The sequence below is a fragment of the Macrobrachium rosenbergii genome, chromosome 41 (genome assembly GCF_040412425.1).
Source record: "Macrobrachium rosenbergii isolate ZJJX-2024 chromosome 41, ASM4041242v1, whole genome shotgun sequence".
In the NCBI taxonomy this organism is placed as follows: Eukaryota; Metazoa; Arthropoda; class Malacostraca; order Decapoda; family Palaemonidae; genus Macrobrachium; species Macrobrachium rosenbergii.
Window position 1 is genome coordinate 11,133,344 of NC_089781.1, and position 14,692 is coordinate 11,148,035.

At 36.6% G+C, this 14,692-nt stretch overlaps 1 protein-coding gene across 1 annotated transcript; it reads left to right on the top strand.

Moving 5' to 3' along the window:
* Positions 1 to 11,193: 11,193 nt before the first annotated feature.
* On the top strand, positions 11,194 to 13,426 carry LOC136826636 (uncharacterized). The gene is made up of 3 exons (XM_067083958.1): positions 11,194 to 11,332; positions 12,302 to 12,971; positions 13,122 to 13,426. The coding sequence occupies exons 1-3, from the start codon at positions 11,327 to 11,329 to the stop codon at positions 13,289 to 13,291; spliced, it is 846 nt and encodes a 281-aa protein (XP_066940059.1). The 5' UTR covers positions 11,194 to 11,326; the 3' UTR covers positions 13,292 to 13,426.
* Positions 13,427 to 14,692: the final 1,266 nt, after the last annotated feature.

Consider the following 14,692-nt stretch of genomic DNA (forward strand, 5'->3'; position numbering starts at 1 on the left):
GAAAACGTAGGGTTCAAGCCTTCCGCTCTTTACCTAGTAACATTTTATGAAATCTTAACTGGCAACTATAAGACTAACCTTAGCGGAAGTGGCCAGAGAAAAATAATAGAGGTTTTCTTATCTCAAGCACGAAGGGCGACGAAGACTTATTTTTAACATATGTTCACTACTATGATTCAGAAGAGAATAACTTAGTGCAGGCGTGTTTTTGGGTTTATGAAAGAGGAATTCTTAAAACATAGTCTATTTTGTGAAATATGAAGTATGTAGAAAATTACTTATTATCAAAACTGTCATCTTAAAAATGTGAACGAAGATTACTGTTCTCCGTATACTTGTTAGAATGTTAAATTCGAACAAAAATCAGTAATGGATAGGCAAAAATATTCTAATATACCAAAGGCGTTAGTTGTTTCTTTCAAAGAAAAATATTTTCACTTAACAAACAATATTTAGGTGTTGCTTCCAGTGTTTCAGCAGTGTGTTTGTAGCAGTCATAGTGGTTGGTATTCATGGCAAAACGCAACATGCTGAAGTCGGTCCTCTTGGTCATAATAAAGGTCACGTGAGAGCACCTGTTCATGGTAAAGTTGGAGGAGGTCAATTCGGGGCCGTTGGAGGGTAACTTTGAGGTGTTCCTCTAAGTGTCAGCCCATCCTTGACCGGGACATCCAACAGACCAGATTGAACTTTCTTCAGGCGAGATCCTTACGGAAACTGCATTAGTGATGTTGACCAAAGTAAGTTTATGAGTAACTCCTAATTACATTCATAAAAGTACTTGATGACATTTTCAGAGGAAACATCTTAGAAAAGGTGGAATGGAAGAAGTGACTCATTTTCAATTACTAATATGTGTTACCTTTTCCTTTCTTTCCACATTCGTAGAACCCTTCGGACGCCCTCTGGTGAGACCCTACTGCCCGATATTCGGCGTCTAAGTTGGTTCCCAGAAGTGCATGTTAACCACATCAATTATACCCAGTATAATAATGATATTAATGATAAAAAATCAGTAGAGATGGAATGAGAAAAATGATTGCTCGTTGCTTGTCGGCTCCTTTCATTCAGCAGTTAATGAATGCGTATAGTTATTTGATGAGTGAGGCATTGGATATTGAGAAACTATAGTAAAAAAAAAAAAAAATAGGGGACCCGAACTGCGACCGAGTAACATGATAAACTAGTTTTCCAAATAACCGTCCGGTTAGCAAGTTGGGCCTTTAGAAAGTTCATTTTAGTGCTGTACTTAGGGATGACGTCATGAACCAGAACTCCAAGGAGCTACCAAGTAATGCAACTCCTTACATTGGTTAAAAAGTTACGCTGAAATTTATGAAATACAGTCTCTCTAAACACACACGGATCCTTGTTGATGTATGTGACTAGTGAGACAAAATCCAAAATGGCATTTCATAAGGAAAAGTAAACTGTCCCTTTATGAAAGCTGGAAGAGTTCGGAGTTTCTAAGATTGGGAAAGAATTAAGGTTCATTTCCGACTGCAGCCATTCTCAAATAACTGAAGACAGTGATGGTTAGTCACAAGAGATCCCCATGAATAAGCTGAATGAGAAGGTAATTCCGATATTGAGAACTTGAAGTATTTTTGGGTCTCCCAAGATGACCCGTTATCTTATGGCTGAATGCGCATGTATACATATAAAATGAAGACTTTACCTTCTTATTTGTATACGTTGGACTTCGTAGGCATAATTATTGACCAGTTTTACTTTATTTCGCCATTCCATCCAGTTTCACATAAGACATTAATTAACGACAAATAAACACTAACACTCGCTTAGAAGAAAATAAATGGCTGACAGACTATTCGCTTCTACGCTCTCTGCTACTTGTTATTATTATTATTATTATTATTATTATTATTATTATTAGGTTACCATCGTCGTAACTCTGTAACTGATACAATAATCGACAACTTACTGGCAGAATGGTGTAACCCTGAAAAAGCAATTATCAGAAAGGTAGAGAAAACTTTACATAAACTTAACGTAGCTGATGCAGTCATCACTTTCAGTACTATATTATTATTATTATTATTATTATTATTATTATTATTATTATTATTATTATGTGGCCGGGGATGGGATCAGCTTTGACATAAGGGAACAGTCCGGCTAAATGGAGATTCCTCTTCACCCAACGAAGGCGAATGACGAGGAAGCCTTACTGAATTTAAATTGAAATGTAATATTAACGATAAATGGGAGACAAATAAAAATCACTGTAGTACGTGTTGTGAAGGAAAGTAAAAAAGGCAAATAAAAAATGGAAATTAATAAAGTACAGCTCTCTCTCTCTCTCTCTCTCTCTCTCTCTCTCTCTCTCTCTCTCTCTCTCTCTCTCTCTCTCTGTGCTAGATCACGATTAACAGAACAGGAAAGAGAACATCAAAGAACAATGATCTCGATGATGTTGTCAAGTCATCTTGGCTTATTCTGGGGTTTCTTAAACCCAGAAGACAACTAAAAAACGGACAAAGTTATGATTACGAGAAACCACAAATTCTAGGAAAAGAATACAATGCCACTTGCAGTTTCGAGACACCATGTCTCATCTTCAGTGGGGAAAAACTGAATGTCTAACTACCTTTTGTTGACACTGACCCCATCCTTCAAGAATATAATTAAGTGCCAAGGAATAAGTATTAAATATTCCTACTAACAATGATAATAATCATTAAAGAAGCGATGTTCACTTCTTATCTAGAAGATTCATCTTTATTATGATAGTGCGAGTGCATTTTTCTCTCATGAAATTAAACACGTCTTTTATATCTCATTCTCAAGTATTTCAGTCGCCAATAAGCTACCAAAATATATCCTAACAATTCTATCGTTACTAATCGCCAGGGTATCGGTTGTTTAGGGAGAGAGAGAGAGAGAGAGAGAGAGAGAGAGAGAGAGAGAGAGAGAGAGAAGGGGGCTGCGGGGAATCTTTAGATTGACGGATTCCAGACCGGAGAGACACTCACCCTAAAACCCCCTGGAAATTACAGATCTGATGTATGACGTCACAATGACATCATCAAATCGTAGGGCGAAGACTTGCACTCCTGTGTACACCCATTGCTCGTATTGCCTTGATTTGATGATTCTACCATCAAAGTCAGAAACAAGTAATTATGCCGTATTGAAAACGAAAAAAAAATATATTTTAAAGACAGAATATTGAATATAAATAATATTTTTCTTCTTTGGTGATTTAGAAAGAGAAGAGAATCCGTAATGAGTAATTTGGCCAATGGCAATGTCGAAAATGAAATATAGAAAAATGTTGCTATGCATGTTTGATTACCGCATCTAAAAAGAATAGTCTGTTAATTCGTACATAACGGCCACTATCGTTCCTCTCGTTATATAACTAATGAGGTTGTTATAGTATAACACGTGTCTATTTGAACCTGGTGCCTGATATTATTTTGCTAGCAAATATATTTGACAGAATTATGTATTCTCCACCTTCTTTGTTTATATAATTAGAAACCGTAAGGTACACAAAAGGCCTGAAGATTAACCCGCTCTCTGAACTTCCTGTTCCCGTACGGGGTAGTGCCGTCAGTGCGCTTCACACGGCCCCTAGCTGCAACCCCTTTCATTCCTTTTAATGTACCTCCGTTTGTATTCTCTTTCTTCCATCTTACTTTCCATACTCTCTTAACAATTGTTTTAACATTTTATTTAGTGCTGAATGACCTCATGGGACCCAGATCTTGGCCTAAATTTTATATTCCAGCTCCAATTTCAGTTTATTTCAAGTAGCTGAAATTATTCATAGAAAATCCATCTTACCCCATGAAAATATTGTTTAAGAATAGCCAGTCTTAATACAGTGAAAACTGTCTGTATCTTTATCGTTACTGCGTCTTAGATTTCATCCCTAACTGTTAATATCAAAGATCAGTTGTATGGAACGTGATAAGCTCAAAATAGGACTTTCTACAGATAGGATAATGTCCCAGTGAAATTAACTGAAGATACATTTTATATAGCCTAATTCTTGTTAGGAAAATGTATACCGTAGAATTGTTCTGATATTTACTAAACTGCTAAATTCAATACGAGGTTGTTTGAAAATATGTGATTATACTCTCAACTGTCATTACCGTAGTCCTATTATAAATAGCCTTTCCATTTGATAAAAGTACGTTATTGGCAAAAGCTCGGCCTATCAAGAATCTGAGTTTACCTTTCAATCATTGTTGTAAGCCTCATGGAACATAACTTCATGATTTAGGCGGCCTAGAAGCAACTTTCACCTAAAAAAAAACTTCAAATTACGTATATAGAAACCCTCCTAGTCAATAATCTTGTTAGAGTAGTTGCGCAAAGTTGCTTCTTATTTTATTTCAACTTAATATACACAGTAAATACAAACATTACCAAAATTGCTGTGATAGCCAGTCTATGCCGTAAGACATGATGATGTTGGAAAGAAAAGAGAGCCAGTATAAGGATATGTCTAGGGTATCTGAGAGGGCCGAAGTCTTATTGGAGTCGACTTTATTGTGAACAGGAATTTTCCGAGGAGACACTTCGCCTTTTTACACGCAAAGTGTCCATGGTGCAATAATGTAAAATAGAAAATAAGAAAATAAAACAACCAAAAGATCATGATAGTCTCAATTAAGTAGAAAATTCTAGATAATCAAATATGCCACATTTTATTTGGAAAATTTCCTAAGTACAAAACAGTTTTTGGCCACTAGAGCTTCGATGACTTCCAGTATGTACGTAAATACTTGTATATTTGTTTGTGTGTGTGTGTGTGTGTCTGTTGCTTGGTTCTGTTGTGAAAAAATAGGAAAAAAATGTTTGAGTCAGGAGTATAATCCAGTTAAAATACTCATTTAATAAAGTATAATAATGGGTCTTCATGGATCACAAAAGGCCTCAAGGCTCCAACAACCAAATGCATCTAATTCTTTATATATCCGCCCAAAATGAGCTCGCGAAGCAGGTATAGTGTCTCTTCGCAAAAGGCGATAACTATCCGAGAGCAAAAAACCACTTGTTAGTTGGAGATCCCCGGATTTTTCCGGCCGTGACCGGTTAAGACACCGGGGTCGTCTTTCCTCCCAGTGTCTGCAAGACTGAGAATCCAAAGAACCGACCAAAAATAAAATAAGAAGTTGAAGGCCATGATAATCCTTTCGAGCTAACCGTCCCTAACATCCGCGATCAAATTTAAAAATCTGTATTTTGGGGGGGAAGATTATATTTCGAATAAGGATATAGGAAGCAGGCCTGTAGTCCGGCAGGCTCTGGCTGGAGACAAGAGCCCACAATGGTGGGAGTATGAAAAGAGTTTCTCTCTCTCTCTCTCTCTCTCTGATGCGTCTTGTTAATCTTTAAATTCGACGGTCGCGTTGTATTATAGTCAAAACTTTGGCTGTAAAGGTAAACAAATGGATAAAGAGCAACTTTTTTTTAAAAAACAAATGATGAACGAAACAATGACCTAAAATAGCTATGAGGAAGTTTTGGTAAGTTCGTATGTCGTGTTTATATCAATTTCTACGAATGAGTATCTGTACTTTGCATGAGGAACATTCATAAAATTGGGTATATCATCAAATGTTAGTACATAGTGTTATATGCTCGTCTTCCCCGTATATTCATTCGAAAAGTATAAGAACCTTGTCTGTTGGTTATTTAAAATGTGAAATATGTTTATATTCAGATTAATACAGATTTAGCAAATGACTGGGTGGCTGCTCTCTGGCTAGACATGACATTCAAGAAATAAAACCAAGAACAGACAAAGCGAAGCTGACAGCAAACTTTATTTTTTGTAGAAAAAAAGTAGGAAAAGTCCTCAAATTATAAATTTTTTCGTTGGAACCTATCACGTCGTACTTGGCGACGTGTGACCTTGAACTTTTAACCATTATTTACGCCGTCAATTCTAAGCTGGATACTTTCAACTGATATACCCTAATAATCAGAGATGTCCATTTGTTTGTTATGAAATTCACTCGTGTTATAATAATGGACAGGTATAAGGTCATGTAATGTTTTGGTATGCCATGTTTACGCTGGTATTTGGTTTATAATTCATGCGAAATTTTGATTTGTGACTGTGTTGTTGGAATAAAAGAAAACGATAGTATTAGACGGTTTATAAAATCAAAGATAATAAAAAAATAGATATGTACTAATAAAATCTTATATGGGTAACTACAGAAAAATATTAACGCTGAAATACATAGATTATTTGTAAAATGTACATGATAAAATATTTGCCAACCCGAATAGTACGATAAAATTATATTTGTTTTTGGTAAAGTTAAGTCAACTTTGATTAAACTCTGATGGTATTGCGATTAAAAATGTAAAACATTGTATATTTTCTCTAAACCAGTTTCTTCAGTTGCCAACCAATGTATCGCAGCTTGAAAGCGCTGCATTTGGCAATGACGAGCAGTGACGTCATCCCTGATTCACACGTCACTTGGAAATACGCACGTGCAAAGAGAAGCATGACCACAAGCCTTTGCCTGGAGTGTAATTGCGAAGCAAAGCTCACGTGATAAAAACGGTTTAGAAATTATGACGCTATACATATTCTTTAAAATAAAGAAATTGCAAATGTCTGTGGACGTTAACAAAACGAAGTTCTGGAAAGAGAACGTCAGGTTTCTGGAAATATTGCTAAGAAATGTATGTTAGACATCTGTTCGTTGTATTTCTCTATGCGTATGACAGAATGACAAAGCTTGATTTCAAACTTGAGTGAAATCACACAAAGTGCACATAAATTATCTGATTGGTAGAGTAATACGTGTATAGTCTGCCTTTACGTCAACATGTTTGTTTCTAAAATAAAAAACATTTCTTTGTTCTCTCTCACTGACGTCAATGACCCAGGCATTCACGACGCCAGACAACCCTCAGTAACTCTTATATACTTGTGTGTGTATATATATATATATATATATATATATATATATATATATATATATATATATATATGTGTGTGTGTGTGTGTGTGTGTGTGTGTGTAATGTGTGTATATCTTATGTATATATATATATATATATATATATATATATATATATATATATATATATGAATGTCTTTTCCTGTAATACTACAGTGTAATATGAAAATAAGAAGGCCCATAAAACACTATTTAAACGTTGAAACCATATATTTCGGGCACTTGTTTCTGTGCCCCTGTTCACTGGTAGAATATGGACAGGTGGAAAGTTACAATGGTATATATACAGAAACATGAAGGTGTGGCCTTAGGCCTCCGATGTTAAGGAGGTGGCGTTTCTTAAGAAGGAGGAGATTGACCAAATTCCCTAGTGGTTTTTGGCCTCATTAGCTCCCGTTTGGCGATGGATCTGGCGGTCGCGTTTCTTGGGTCATCTTCTTCAAAAGGGGTCCGAGGAATAAGGTGTCAATGGCGTCCGATTTCCAATGTCCTCCTGACAGGATCATATTGTTGGTTTGATTGATGATAGCAGATTCCAGCATCTTTCTTTTGTACGGACAGCTACTCTTGAAAACCAACTCCGCCCCACTCCAGTTAATGACATGCCCTGTATTTCTAATATGTAGGAAAATTCCCGAACTCTCCGAAGCGTAACGTACCGATCTTTTGTGCTCTGTTATTCTTTGCGAGAGCGATCTACCTGTCTCGCCTACATAGATGTCATGGCAATTACTACACGGTATCTTGTAAACTCCGGCTTCTTCCCTTTTGTTATTTAAGTATACGTTAACGAGCGAACTCCCGATGGATTTGGGATAATGGAAAATGAAAGGATTATTAGAACTGAGTTGGCTGTAGCATGGGAAGTCCCCTATCACCCCTTCTAGCAAACTTGTACATGGAATATTTCGAAACAGAACTTTTGTCGTCTATCAAACCCCATAATATGATCTGGCTTAGATACGTAGATGATATCTTTACTTTCTGGGACAATAGCTGGGGGGACTTTAATGAATTTTTTAATAGGCTAAATTCGCTAGTTCCGACCATAAAATTTAAAACAGAATGGGAAAAGGACGGAAAACTGCCGTTCCTAGATGTACTGATCATAAGAAAACAGAACAGGTATGCATTTACAGTATATAGAAAACCCACCTTCGCTGTCTCCTACATTCATTTCTTAAGCTACCACGACGTCTCCGTAAAAATCATGGTAGGGTGCAACCTATTCCTCAGAGGACTTAGGATATGTTCAAATGAGTACCTGGATCAAGAATTTAACACGATCCGCCAACACCTAATGCAACTGCTCTATCCACCACACATTATCGAGAGGGCTATTAATAAAGCAAATAAAATATACTACAGAGGTCCCACTCACAACAGACAAATAGATTTCAACAACAAAATAAAGCTTCCATACGATGAAAACATCCAAAAGGCCACCGAGCAACTCAGTTCTAATAATCCTTTCATTTTCCATTATCCCAAATCCATCGGGAGTTCGCTCGTTAACGTATACTTAAATAACAAAAGGGAAGAAGCCGGAGTTTACAAGATACCGTGTAGTAATTGCCATGACATCTATGTAGGCGAGACAGGTAGATCGCTCTCGCAAAGAATAACAGAGCACAAAAGATCGGTACGTTACGCTTCGGAGAGTTCGGGAATTTTCCTACATATTAGAAATACAGGGCATGTCATTAACTGGAGTGGGGCGGAGTTGGTTTTCAAGAGTAGCTGTCCGTACAAAAGAAAGATTCTGGAATCTGCTATCATCAATCAAACCAACAATATGAACCTGTCAGGAGGACATTGGAAATCGGACGCCATTGACACCTTATTCCTCGGACCCCTTTTGAAGAAGATGACCCAAGAAACGCGACCGCCAGATCCATCGCCAAACGGGAGCTAATGAGGCCAAAAACCACTAGGGAATTTGGTCAATCTCCTCCTTCTTAAGAAACGCCACCTCCTTAACATCGGAGGCCTAAGGCCACACCTTCATGTTTCTGTATATATACCATTGTAACTTTCCACCTGTCCATATTCTACCAGTGAACAGGGGCACAGAAACAAGTGCCCGAAATATATGGTTTCAACGTTTAAATAGTGTTTTATGGGCCTTCTTATTTTCATATATATATATATATATATATATATATATATGTGTGTGTGTGTGTGTGTGTGTGTGTGTGTGTATATATACTGTATATGTATATGTGTGTATAGATATGGATGTATATATATATATATATATATATATATATATATATATATATATATATATATATATATATATAAAGACAACAAAGAACTTAAAAGTCAAAGAACTACTCATAACTGTATTTAGTACCGAATTATAGTACACTTTTACGTGCGAGTGGGTACATGCAATGAAGTTGAAATGCCTAAATTACATTTTTCGTTCTGCACATGTAGATTAAATTCAAAGATACTGAAATAATCGTTAATGTTATGGTACGTACAGTAGATATGACCGGCACAGAGCAACATATTCAGCATATCCGTACACATAAGAAGCGGAAACGGAAATTGAGAAATTTACATGTACTGTCTTTTAAACCCATCAGCAAAAAGGACTCAACCCCCTCTGGCGAGCTTTTGCTTGGCACCGAATGCCTAAAATGCTACAATGGTGGGGAGTGTTATGGAAACGGTAAGCGTTGTATCCATGCTTGCTTCTATAATCTCCTCTGCATATCGCTAAAAAGTTACACAAATTACTTACAAGTACTTATTTATCAAGCCGGATCTTCTACCTTATACCAGTAGTGCATTAGGTCACATCTCATCTGAGTAATTGAGAAATCTATCGTGCTGGTTTGGAGCTTGAATTGTGAATATTGTATACACCGACTCTTTCAGGTTAACTTTTGCCTAATCTAATTTGATTATGCCATGGTTGTTAGAATAACTTTTTGCTGAACGTTTGAGAATTTAAGAGTAAAAGAAAAGCTTTTATTTCATTAGCACATCAGCAGTTCGCAACTCCAGAGTTTGTGGGGCTCATACAAATTCCCTTTGTTTTGAATAAGCAACCGGAATGTACAAATTACTTACGCTATGACGACTGTTTCTTTAACGGAAATTACTATCACAGTATTTCAGGTTTCTCCCTTGCTCCATATCGACCCAGTGAAGGTAAATGACTAAAGTTGTGATATTTTCATTTTGTTCATATTTACTCACAATCTTTAAATAAAATGACACTAATTTCTTTTTTTTTTTTTTTTTTAGTACATCGGTCCAGGTTAAACTGTCTTTGTCTCAGCAAACGCCCTTACCGTAGGACATCCCATAAGTATGGCAGGGTGTTGAAAAGGAAAAAGAGGCCTGGTGTGAACAGCTGGACTCTTCTCAACAAGAAGAAACACTTTGTCTTTTATTCATTTTCCTTAATAACAAATAACAAATTCAAGAGGCACAATGCGCCATTCGTGTAGGGATCTTTCACTGCTCATTCAGGATTTGTTGCATCCGGTTGTATCAAATAACATAATTAGGCTAATAAGACTATGGATAATCCTCGGGAGCAACAATCCCTCTTACGACGTAAATCCCGTCAGGTGTCCTGATGATTCACGACATTTCCTATCAAACAATTTTCTGTCTGTTCTTTCTTACACATACTAAAAAAAACACACACACACAAGAAGAAACGTCTCATTATTTGCTTGCTGGTCACGGCGGTGTAATTTGTTATTATGTAATAATGTAATCAAATCATTCTCGATCCAGTGTGATTTATCAGTGCGTCTGTGAGTGCTGATCTTTCTAAGGTCATATGATGATGATAATAATAATAATAATAATAATAATAATAATAATAATAATAATAATAATAATAATAATAATAATAATCCCTTGAATAGGGAAAAGACATTTGAGAACAGCAAAGAAAAGCACCGTCCGTTGGAAAACCTGTCTTTTCGATTTTCAGGGGGAAATACTGGGTTGGGTAACCAACGGAATTGTGGTTGCATCTTAGATCCTTACGGCATACCTGAAGAAATATGAAATCTTTACAAAAGCTTCCAACTCTGAAAATATAATAAAAATACTTATTAAACATCTACCTATAGGACATCTATAATATACAGAATATCCAGGATGTTATGCTAAATGCCAACTGAACGAGAACTTTAGGATATCCACTATAATAGGAAGGAATAAATAATGGCGGTGTTTACGTTAGAGAACCAAGACAACTCACCCGGTGGGCGGGACCTTTCCCTTACCAGGGTATAAAGAAAACGGAGACCTGAGACTAGAAACAGAAGACTACCTGACCTGACTCGTCAAAGTTCAAGAGGACGGAGAAAATCAACAAAACAAAGCACAATGCAGGTAGGTTTTTCATAAATTAGCTTATTCTTCTGATAAAACAACGATGAAAGTGATCAACAGAAAAATTTGAATTTGGTATAATGAACAGAATCATTCTAAACATCGACAATTAAATAAAAGCTCTGGATAGCTTAAACACTCGTGATTATACACAGACCTACAAAATATCCCGTGTTGCCTAGGTAATTTTTATACCGTGAAAATAAGTGAGAGACTGAAAGGAAAAATGACTTCAGCAAAGTGAACGAGTTTTGCAATAGTGCATCGTAGTCTGCACTAGCAGATCCAGAAAAATTTCATGGGGGGCACCAGTTTTCATATTTTTATATATATATATATATATATATTCCCGTCGTATCATAGTACAATATATTTTCTTCAGCATATCATTCAGTATTTAAATAGAAAATATGAATGGACAGCAATCGCCTGTTCTATCAGGAAACTCGAATCCATTGCTGTTATCATTAAGATTATTATTATTAATATTATTATTATTATTATTATTATTATTATTATTATTATTATTATTATTATTATTATTATTTTTCTCAGAATGTTATTATTTCTATAATAGATTTTTACTTTTTTTCATTTTTATATATTTCTCATTTATGTTATTGTTGTCTAAATTTTCAATATTATCATTTTGTCATTATCCGCTAGTGGTAGTTTGGTTTACTGACATAGTGGAAAGATGACCATCTCAAGAGATATTGAAACAAGGTAAAATTAACGAAGGTACCTAGAAAATGCAAAATAAATAAAAATAGATTATTCATAATTTCCTAAGAGCAAATATCAAAGAAAAACCAACTCAAAATCTTTTCATTGTCGATGTTTTGTTGTTAAAATTTTCCCATTACCGTTTCTACACGCTACTAGGTTAATATAAAGAATATTCAGGTTACGGTAAGCACGATCGCTTTGAGTTTATCTAATTTATGATATTCTTTTTACTCCTTACAGTTTGCAATTAACGTGTTGGCGACTGCGCTCTTCGTGGCGAGTGTCAACTCCTATAGACCAGCGTTCAATCCTATCAATTTTGGAGGTGGAACGTATGACCCTACATATCGCACAGGTGCCTTTCCACACAGGAGATACTATGGAGGCCACTTAGCTAGGCCATCCTATGGGCACTTTGGTAGCCACTATCCTAGACCATCTTATGGACAGTTTGGAAGCCCTTATGTTCCAAGTGGGCCAGTGAATGGACAACCGCAAGGTCATTTAGGACATGCAGGATCCCCCCCAGGCGGCGAACCCATTCACACGCAAGGATTTGTACAACCTAGTGCTCACCCAGCGGGAATTCCTTCAGTGCCTTCTTCAGGACCCGTGAGTCACCCAGCACCGGGTCAGAAACCTGTTCATGCGCAGGGAGGGAATGTGCAACCCGGACTATCCGGCGGGGTAGTTCCTGTAGCTTCAGGAATTGTAGATGTCCCTCATAAAGGAGGAAATTCAGTCGGTCCTATTCCCGGCCAAGTGGCGGGTGGAGTACCGTCCGTGGAGAAACAACCCGGAGGTATTCCCGCAGGTTTAACCCCATCACTGACCGAATCTGCTGTCCCACCCAACTGCAAAAAATTTATGAAAGATCCAAATGGGAAATATATTTGTGATGACGCCCAAGGTAAGCCACATGAATTAGATAGTTCCTTGATATTTCTCTGTAGTTAATCATAGGTGTAACTGTTATCGCAAGTACAAAGCTGACAATAATCTAGACGATGACAAATAGTTATGATGATTGCACATCAAACCATAATTCCTCTTCTTTCAGTTCCAGAATCTTCAGCTGCCTTTGAGTGCCCCGCAGTTACGCCCATTTGCCCCAAGCTCGGAGAAAGAATAACGCCACAGCAATGTGAAAGTGACACTGATTGTGGGGGTTTTGGCCGATGCTGCCGTGACGCTTGCTACGAATACTCCATCTGCAAAGGAGCCAAATAACTCCTTCAGATTTCGTTTCATAAATTTCCATTCCATGTCATTTGCATTATCAACTCTGTCATTTATTTTTTCATACAAAATTCTGTTACATGTGTACATCGTACCATCATTTTGTAAATAAAATTCGTTATCATATCTGGTACTATGATTTTTCATATATTCCTGAATCACAACGACATCATGAGTGAGGCAACGCATTCTTAGATGGAAAAGAACTTGAATATATTGAATTTATATTGGGATTGAAAGGCCCTAGTATTTAAAACAAAATGTTGACTTAGCTGTCGATTATTTACATAATCATGATTTATTTCTTTAAGAAATAAAGTACGGGAGAATTCCATTGCTTAGCCGTTAAAAAAAAGAAGAAAGATTACTGCATCAAGCACTCCAGAGATTTGCGAGAGATCGAGAGAGAGAGATAAGGCAAGACTAAGGTCATGATCACTATTAGGAGATTCAGTCTTACTCTTCTTTATAAGAGAGGCACAGTAAGATACGTTCCAAACATCAAAGTAAAATGTCACACCGGGATGGATAGGGTCATTCTATAGCTTAGGAAACTGCACTGAAAAAAAGAGAAGCTTATGACATCGAAACAGGACATGTAATATCCTAGAATCAGAGTTAGCAGTTTGAACTGAATTAAATTTGATATAAGATGAACACCCAAGATATTGACAAGAGAGTGAGCTTCAATTACATTTCAAACAACTACAGAATAGACACTGAACTCAACTAAGTTTAGGTGACCCGTTCAGATATGGTCGAGAATTGACATCGGACGGATGAAGAAAGGGCAGTTTGAATCGATATGCAAACGACAGATCTGAAAAGAAAGTGGAGAAAGAGGGATAATTATTAAAAAGAGTAAGACCCTCGAGAAAACAGGATCACAAGACTAGATGAATTGGAAAAGATCGTTAACAAAAAAATAAAAAAAAAACAGGATGTAAAAGAACAAATGAGCAAGTGATGAAAATCACTAGAAATGGGGGACTAGAGACATTGTTTCTTAATAAGAAATGAAATAAGGTAAATGAAAAAAACCACGAAGAGATAAATTCAGAGAAACGAAAGACCAATGTAGTCACTGCTTCATTCACTAGTAACTGGTCGTGTTGATAATGGAACGATCAAGGTTAATCCATACGTATATGCATAAGCCTTAGCACGACTAACTCACACCCCAAAAACACGTTTATGAGCACACTATTTCAGTGCAGTTATATAGGTGTAAAGTTCTTTGATTGCCTTTTTTCAATCTATTTAAACTGGTACCAAGATCTTCCCTTTATAGTGGAGAACGTCATCAAGTACCTCATGGGGTTTTTTTATCTCAGAGCATCTGTTCTCGAGTTTCCTCCATCTTGACTCTTAATTCAGGATAGAATCATACGT

What these genes read in the sequence shown, in the direction of transcription:
- LOC136826636 (XM_067083958.1), top strand. An exon ending in TATTTGTGATGACGCCCAAG is followed by an intron (nt 12,972 to 13,121) that starts GTAAGCCACATG and finishes CTCTTCTTTCAG; the next exon opens with TTCCAGAATCTTCAGCTGCC.